At 39.0% G+C, this 9,059-nt stretch overlaps 1 protein-coding gene across 1 annotated transcript; it reads left to right on the top strand.

Annotated features, from left to right (window-relative positions):
- The first annotated feature begins 1,260 nt into the window (after positions 1-1,260).
- LOC143564271 (uncharacterized) lies at positions 1,261-8,312 on the top strand. Its single transcript, XM_077051600.1, has 10 exons — positions 1,261-2,636; positions 3,158-3,628; positions 3,728-4,029; positions 4,150-4,800; positions 4,883-5,161; positions 5,716-5,877; positions 5,962-6,873; positions 7,149-7,364; positions 7,459-7,719; positions 7,810-8,312. Exons 1-10 carry the CDS (start codon positions 1,301-1,303, stop codon positions 8,104-8,106), a joined length of 4,887 nt encoding a protein of 1,628 aa, XP_076907715.1. The 5' UTR covers positions 1,261-1,300; the 3' UTR covers positions 8,107-8,312.
- The last annotated feature ends 747 nt before the right edge of the window (positions 8,313-9,059 follow it).

The following is a 9,059-nucleotide window of genomic DNA, read 5'->3' as shown; positions in this document are numbered from 1 at the left end:
GTATAAGTCCATTTTGTGTATGCTAACTTATTTGAGCTTTGTAAATTATGTTTTGGTTTCTATTTTCACTTAATAGTTTTGAATTATGCATGACGTTTTAAAACTTCACTTTTGGTTGCCATCATTAATTTTATAGTCTCCTTGACTTATACTAACACATTAATGTTTGAACCATATACACTTTGTTATACCCACTATACCCCCCCTAATTTACATACACATTGCATTACTTATACCACACTAACCTTAACACTTATTCAAAAGGAAATCATTACACATTACAATATATGTGATACTTTCAATGTGTCTTATAAAAAATGATACCATTCAAGGATTATTACATCTCATAAGTATATTAATATCCCTCATTTCTTGCCACACATATAACACATGGTTATTGCACCACACATGTCACATTGACACACCTATACTCAAAATACCTTGCCAAAATTTCTCTCATTTTACGCATACAAACAACAAATTATCCAAATATAACACACTACACATGATATCATATTAAGACACCACAATCCAGTTAGACATGACTACAACCTTATATCATACAAAACACACCTATCCATTACTTACAATACACACTTATTATTCATTTACGTCACAAAACACACCCATATACCAAACTATTCACCATTCTTTACCAATAAACATACATAAAAACAATATGATACCTCATTTTACTACAATCTTATTTCATATCATTGCGTCTTTACACAAACAATACATATTAACCTTGACCAGTGTCACTTAACACATTGCTATACAACCTCTTACCATTCTGCGACCATAACAACATCTCCAACACTAAGTTCTTAAAAGCCTCTACCTCATCATGTCACATTAGATTTCAATCATCTCTAAGAAACTATCATATTTTTACAACACCAAACCTCCATGAATCCCGTTAAAAATTTTTAAAACTTTATATTTGCAATGTATATATACGTGCATCTAAAGTGGTGTGAGAGTGGTGGCCACCCCTTATGTCAGCTCAACACCACACCGTCCGCCACTTTCCACCTCATCCGGACCTTGATACGAGGTCTTTGTTGGAGATGCTCTAACGCGTCAAAACCGATACCGAACCGGTCCAAGTTTGACCCTCTCCGAGACTCCCAACCCAACCCAACCCAACCCAACCCAGCCTACCCTACCCCTACACCACACTCTCCTTCCTCCTCCATCTCCCTATGCAATATGTATTTCATTTCGTTCATCAAAAACCAAACTGCATAAAAATAAAAATCTATAAATAGAAGACAGAAAATTCGTTAAATCAAACACAATGAAGCATCACCACCAGCATCATACCTCCTCATCTGAGGCTGTATCTTCTTCGTCAGCAGAAGTAGCAGTTTCATCATCATCCTCTCAACAGCCGCCGGTACAACTCATGAATGCGACAACTCCGGCGAGTAACGACCAGCCGACGGCGTCGTATTGCTCGACCTCATCTTCGTCATTGGAGTCCGTGACCATCGAACGGCGCGGTGAATTCGCCGCCGTGTGCCGGTGGACGATCTTCAATTTCCCAAGGGTTAAGACGAGGATATTATGGAGTAAGTATTTCGAAGTCGGCGGTTACGATTTCCGTTTGCTAGTTTACCCTAAGGGTGACTCGCAGGCATTGCCTGGCTATATTTCCATTTACTTACAGATTATGGACCCCAGAGGCACCTCCTCCTCCAAATGGGACTGTTTCGCCAGCTATCGCCTCACCGTCGTAAACCCTCTCGACGATTCCAAGTCCATTCACCGCGATTCCTGGCACCGCTTCTCCACCAAGAAGAAGTCCCACGGATGGTGCGACTTCACCCCCTCCGGGTCCATCCTCGACGCCAAGTCCGGTTTTATGTTTAATGAGGATCACTGCGTCTTGATTACCGCGGATATTCTCATACTCAACGAGTCCGTTCACTTTGTCAGGGACAACGGCGAGCTGCCTCTCTCCGGTTCCGTCCCCGTCGGGGATGTGTTGAGCGGGAAGTTTACGTGGAAGGTGCACAATTTTAGTTTGTTTAGGGAGATGATCAAGACGCAGAAGATAATGAGCCCGGTGTTTCCTGCCGGAGAGTGTAATTTGAGGATTAGCATTTATCAGAGTTCGGTTAATGGAGTTGAGTATTTGTCCATGTGTTTGGAGAGTAAGGACACGGAGAAGGCGTCTGTTTCGGATAGGAGCTGCTGGTGTTTGTTTAGGATGTCCGTTTTGAATCAGAAGCCGGGGATGAACCATATACATAGGGATTCGTATGGGCGGTTTGCTGCGGATAATAAGAGTGGGGATAACACGAGTTTAGGGTGGAATGATTATATGAAAATGGTGGATTTTTCAGGGGCGGATTCAGGGTTTTTGGTGGATGATACGGCGGTGTTTAGCACGTCTTTTCATGTTATTAAGGAGCATTGCGGCTTCTCGAAGAATGGTGGGTCAATTGGAGGTAGAATTGTGAGTGGTGCTCGGAAGTCAGATGGGCATATGGGGAAATTCACATGGAAGATTGAAAATTTCACACGGTTGAAGGATATTCTTAAGAAAAGGAAGATTACAGGCCTCTGTATCAAGAGCAGAAGGTTTCAAATTGGAAACCGTGATTGTCGCCTTATAGTTTACCCTCGAGGTATGCAGTGTTATAGCCCTCTTTCTGAACAATTGTGTTTCTGACAGTTTAATAACAAGAAAGAATTATGTGCACCTTCATATCAGCTGAATGCTCAACTGCTTTTGTGACGGTATAATAACTTGTGTACAGTTGTAAATTGAAGTCTATAACATTGTGATGAGCTAATAAATGTGCCCTGCCTTGGTTTTTCACTAAATTATAGTGTTATGAGGGGGGTTGTTTGAATATAATGATTTCATTAGTGTGACCTCAGATTGTGATAATTACTTTCTACTGTGTAGGTAAACAACACTAATCCACCTAAGAATCTTTTGCTTTCTTGAGTAATAGTTATAAATTATCGAGTTCATACTAGCTGCAATAAAACTGATTATCAAATGATAGGATAACCATAAGTAGAATCTATCAAATACTCGCCCCCATCAAATGATTTAAAAGTCATTATTGCAACTATAAGATTTCAAAGACTCTATGTGAGAAGGGTTTGTGTTTTTCACACTTTTGCTTCATTGTATCAGGGCAGTCACAGCCTCCATGTCATCTTTCAATTTTCCTTGAAGTTACTGATTCACAAAACACTACAAGTGACTGGAGTTGTTTTGTGAACCACCGTTTGTCGGTTGTCAACCAAAAGATGGAGGACAAGTCTGTTACCAAAGAATCTCAGAACCGCTACTCAAAATCCGCAAAGGACTGGGGCTGGCGTGAATTTGTTACTCTCACGAGTCTATTTGATCAAGACTCTGGCTTCCTTGTTCATGATGTTGTATTTTCTGCAGAAGTTTTAATCATGAAGGAGACATCTATAATGCATGAATTCACTGATAAAGAAAGTGAATTTAGTACCACTGGTGTTCTTACAGATAAGATAAACAAAATGAGTTCTTTTACATGGAAGGTGGAGAATTTCTTGTCTTTTAATGACATAATGGAAACTCGTAAGATATTTAGCAGGTTTTTTCAAGCTGGTGGGTGTGAGCTTCGTCTTGGTGAGTCATTTAGTGAAATTTCTTCTGTTTACCAAATTTTAAAATAATAATCTTTGTACTGGCTATAAGTCTATGACAATCTTGTTTTTGTTATTGCAGGCGTTTACGAGTCGTTTGACACAATATGCATATACTTAGAGAGTGATCAGTCTGTTGGAACTGACCCAGATAAGAACTTTTGGGTCAAATATAGGATGGCTGTTTTGAATCAAAAGAATCCTTCTAAAACCGTGTGGAAAGAGTCATCTATTTGTACTAAAACCTGGAATAACTCAGTTCTTCAATTTATGAAGGTTTCAGATATGCTTGAAGCAGATGCAGGTTTTCTTGTACGAGACACCATTGTTTTTGTTTGTGAAATCTTGGATTGCTGTCCATGGTTTGAGTTTGCAGATCTAGAGGTCAGTGTGCTGGTTCATTTGCTCATATTACTTGTATCTAGTACCAACATCTAATTGTCACATAAAGCATTTTTTTATTTTAAAAATTATTATTATTATTATTTATTTATTTTTATCTAGGTTTATGCTTCAGAGGATGATCAGGATGCTTTGACAACTGATCCTGATGAACTGATTGATTCTGAGGACAGTGAAGGAATAAGTGGAGATGAAGAAGATTTGTTCCGGAATCTTCTTTCTAGAGCCGGTTTTCATCTCTCGTATGGTGATAATCCTTCGCAGCCTCAAGTCACCTTAAGGGAAAAGCTTCTTATGGATGATGGTGCGATAGTCGGTTTTTTAACCGGACTTCGCGTTTATCTTGACGACCCCGTTAAAGTTAAACGTTTGCTTCTACCTACCAACCTCTCTGGTTCCAGTGACGGGAAGAAAGCTGCTAAAACGAATGAATCTTCACCGAGTTTAATGAATCTTTTAATGGGAGTCAAGGTTTTACAGCAGGCGATTATTGATTTGCTTCTTGATATTATGGTCGAGTGTTGTCAACCGTCAACATCTGAAGATGATTCCTCAGGTAGACCTTCTCCAGATGACACCTGTCCTTCAGAATCTTCACATCTTCATGTAAACGACAGGCTGGATTCTGGTACAGATGATATTTCTACTGCTTCAGCTGTACAAAGCTCAGACATGAATGGGAATCACACCTTTTCTCCACCTGAAACGAGTGCTGCTGCTTCTTCATCAGAAAGTTCATCTCTTCGCTCTAAAGTATGCATCGTTTCATCTTTCAGTCTCTTCTGATCATTATTAGTAAATATTTGTTTAGTGGATTATTGTGTATTTGTAACAGACTAAATGGCCCGAGCAATCTGAGGAACTATTAGGGTTGATTGTGAACTCATTAAGATCACTAGATGGAGCTGTTCCACAGGGCTGTCCAGAGCCGAAACGCAGACCACACTCTGCACAAAAGATTGCTCTTGTTTTGGATAAGGCTCCAAAACATCTGCAACCTGACCTAATTTCACTTGTTCCTAAATTAGTTGATCATTCTGAACATCCACTTGCTGCGTGTGCACTATTGGAAAGACTTGAAAAGACAGACGCAGAGCCCGACTTGCTAATACCGGTAAGATGTTTGCTTTTAACAACCAAACAAACACGAATGAAGCATGTTCGTGTTCCTTTGTTTAAACTTTAACGCATAAATGATTGAACATGAACAGTTAAAGGAACGAGATTTTCTCGTTCGTATATGTTCGTTAAGAAAATGAACGTGCTCGTGTTTGTTTATGTTCGTTTGTTTACAGTATAAACAAATGGTTTATGAACGTAAATGATCATAGATGAACAGAAATAACTGAGCTAAAACCAATTAAAAGTAAATGTAAACAATGTGTCGGGCTTAAAAAGTTACTATAACTAGATGGTATTGTAATGGGCCTAAAAATTTAAATGAATATATTAACGAGCCTAAAGAAACGTAAACTAACAATGTAAAAGAACAAACATAAACTAACATAAATGAACGCTTGCGAACAGAAGTGAACGAACGAGACATGTGTTCATGTTCGTTTCGTTTACTAAATAACAACTTCTGTCAAACGGTTCATTGAACATTCAGTTCATTTACAAGCGTATGCAATTCGGTTATATGACATCTGACATCATGTTCATGTTCAGGCTCTTGGTGCACTTATTCAGTTGAAATGCAACAGTGAAGTATGGGAACGCGTTCTATTTCAATCTTTTCGTCTTTTAGAAGACTTGAATGATTCATCACTTGCAGCAACTGCTGACTTTATCTTTAAAGCTGCATTACCCTGCAAGCGTCTTCCGGAAGCAGTACGTGCATTTAACCTCCTATATGTTTAATAATATTACTTTCAAGTTTCCAACACTTGCCAAAACATGTGTTGCTCTGTGCAGGTCAGGTCGGTTCGTACACGTTTGAAACATTTAGGCGATGAAGTTCCCGTTTGTGTTCTTGATTTTTTAAGTCGAACAGTAGCAAGTTGTACTGATGTAGCCGAAGCCATATTAAAAGACATCGAAAACGATGACGATTATGTCGAAATCGCGCCGTCAATGCCGTGTGGAATTTACTTATTTGGTGAAAACGGAGGCAATCAATCATTCACTGCTCCAACAGCCAACTTTTCTGATATATACATGTTACTAGACATGTTATCCATCCCGTGCCTTGCTGCTGAAGCTTCCGTAACATTTGAGAAAATTGTGTCTCAAGGCGGAATACTTGCTGCATCAGTAGCAATGGTTTTGGAAAGAAGGCTAGCTCGTCGGTTAAATATAACATCAAAATTTGTAACTGAAAATCATCAGCATGAGGATCATGTGGAGGGTGAAACAGTTGAACAGTTGAGAGTGCACCGAGATGATTTAACTTCGGTTCTTGGTTTAGTTGAGACATTAGGGCTTTCTAGAGACTCGGGTGTGATAGGGTTTGTGAAGATGCTTTATGCTATATTGTTTAAGTGGTACGCTGATGAGCCCTACAGGTTGAGGATATTGAAACGGCTCGTTGACCGAGCCATGAGTAGTACGGATACCAGTCGAGAAGTAGATATAGATTTGGAAATTTTGGTGTTCCTTGTTTCTGAGGAACAAGAGTTTGTTAGACCGGTTTTAAGCATGATGCAGGAGGTTGCTGACCTGGTGAATGTTGACCGTGCGGCTCTTTGGCATCAGTTGTGTGCTAGTGAAGATGAAGTTATTCGTATTCGTGAAGAAACGAAAGCTGAGGTATGTAATATGGCGAAAGAGAAGGCGATTTTGGTTCAAAAGTTGAGTGATGCTGAAGCCACTAATGCTCGTCTTAAGGTAATTACATATCTATATTTTTTTTGGGAATTTGTGCAATGAATAGTGAACTTTTTCTTTTTTTAGTTTGATCACAAAAGTTGTGTTTTAAAATTGAGCCTGAAAGTTTTCTTTTAATTTTTTCAAGTTAGTATAGTTTTCATTTATATAAACTGACCACAAAATTTTTGTACTTCGGAGTTTAGCCACAAAGTTTTGTTTTTGAATTGGAATTGTGCCATTGATTATTTAGGTTTATAATAAAAAAAGTGGTAATATGTTTGATGAAATGGCAGATTGAAATGAAGGCTGAAATGGACCGGTTTGCTTTGGAGAGAAAGGAAATGAGTGAACAAATGCAGGAAATTGAAAGTCAACTCGAATGGCTTCGGTCAGAACGAGATGATGAAATTGCTAAGCTTACGACTGATAAGAAAATATTCCAAGTGAGGCTTCATGATGCAGAGGCGCAGCTTTCTCAGCTAAAATCCAGGAAACGTGATGAGTTGAAGGTATTTTGTAATAATAGTAACAATAATAATAGTACATTGATATTAATAAAACAGTAATAGTAATTGTAATAATATTTTAATAATATTGTTTCAGAGAATAACGAAGGAGAAAAATGCACTTGCTGAAAGACTAAGGAATGCGGAAGTTGCAAGGAAAAGATTTGATGATGAATTAAAACGTTATGCAACCGAGACTATGAGTCGTGAAGAAGTTAGACAGTCACTAGAGGACGAAGTTCGAAGGTTGACTCAAACAGTTGGTCAAACCGAAGGGGAAAAGCGTGAGAAAGAGGAGCAAATTGCTCGATGTGAAGCGTATATTGATGGGATGGAATCCAAGTTGCATACTTGCGAAGTTGTTTCCTAGTATTTATTTCATACAATTTACTTTTTATTTTATTTTATTTTATTTTAATTCTCATTTATTTTAAATTTACAAATGCAGCAATATATTCGTAGTCTAGAGGGATCACTTCAAGAGGAAATGTCTAAACACGCGCCTTTATATGGGGCGGGGCTTGAGGCTCTATCAATGAAGGAGCTGGATACAATAGCCCGCATTCATGAAGAAGGGCTCAGACAAATTCGGGCTCTTCAGGTGGGCAGTCCAGGTGGCAGCCCACATACACACGGTCATAGCTTGTACGCGGGTGCACCAAGTCCAATGGCGGTTGGGCTTCCTCCAAATGGGGTGGGGGTCCATGGGAATGGTGCAATTGGACCATGGTTCAACCATTCTTGAACCATACGAGCGATGTTTTGGCTGGTAGGACTGTTGGAATCATGAGGGCTGGTATTTGGAAGGTGATGGGTCCGTCCAATAGAACTAACAGTAAAGAAAATGTCTTTGGAGTTTTACCATTTTTATATTCTTAATTCAAAAGCATCTAGAGAAGTTTTGGTTAATCTCATATTTCAATGAATGTATTATTAGGTTAGTTTATAATTCACACCAACGCCCCTCTTAAATTTTTTTAAGTGTCACTGGTTTTGAAATCAATCAATGATAGAAATTTCCAAGATTATGCTGTAAAATTGTCCACTTTATTAATGATGAAGGTTTATGGTGGAACTACAATCACAATTGGCCGTTGCGTGGCCGGGTTTGTTACACGAGTCGCAAACAGTTTTAGACGGAGCAAAGTGGCATCTACCCTTGTGGTATTTCTTGCATATCTTACATTGGGTGTAGTTAGAATTGAATCCAGATTTTCGTTGTTCCACACCCTTGCCCTTGAATCGGGCACCTCCAACTTTTTTGTGGTTGGTTGACGACACAACTTTCTTGTCTTCTTCCTTGTTACGGATTAAACCGTTCATTAGATAACCAACTAACTCCATGACGGAATCAGCGGTTTGAGGCAAATGGGACCTCATCATGTCGCGAATTTCTCGCGGGAGACCCCATATATATATCGATTGAGTTTGCTGGATTCAGGCGTTATCAGCTGGGGTACGAGTCGACAATACTCGTGGAATTTGGTGTTGTACTTACGAATATTGGTTCCTATGACTTTGTGATTAAGAAATTTAGGTTGGATTTGATCGGTTTCATACATCAGGCAGAATTTTGATAGCACCATGTCTTTGTACTCTTCCCACATCAGATTATATAATGTTTGTCTTCATTTGCTCATGATGAGATTGTTCTACCACTCCAGATATATCGATTATATAACGTTGAGTTTGCTGGAT

This window comes from Bidens hawaiensis, unplaced genomic scaffold (assembly GCF_021521415.1).
Source record: "Bidens hawaiensis isolate Kalapana, Puna unplaced genomic scaffold, B.hawaiensis_p1.1 tig00021861_1, whole genome shotgun sequence".
NCBI lineage: Eukaryota > Viridiplantae > Streptophyta > Magnoliopsida > Asterales > Asteraceae > Bidens > Bidens hawaiensis.
This window is presented reverse-complemented; position numbering and strand designations above follow the sequence as displayed.

Bases quoted from the DNA above. Each gene is read 5' to 3' on its own strand.
- LOC143564271 (XM_077051600.1), top strand. From the start codon at position 1,301: ATGAAGCATCACCACCAGCATCATACCTCCTCATCTGAGGCTGTATCT. The intron at 2,637-3,157 runs GTATGCAGTGTT...TCATTGTATCAG, and splicing joins CCTTATAGTTTACCCTCGAG to GGCAGTCACAGCCTCCATGT. The intron at 4,801-4,882 runs GTATGCATCGTT...TATTTGTAACAG, and splicing joins GTTCATCTCTTCGCTCTAAA to ACTAAATGGCCCGAGCAATC.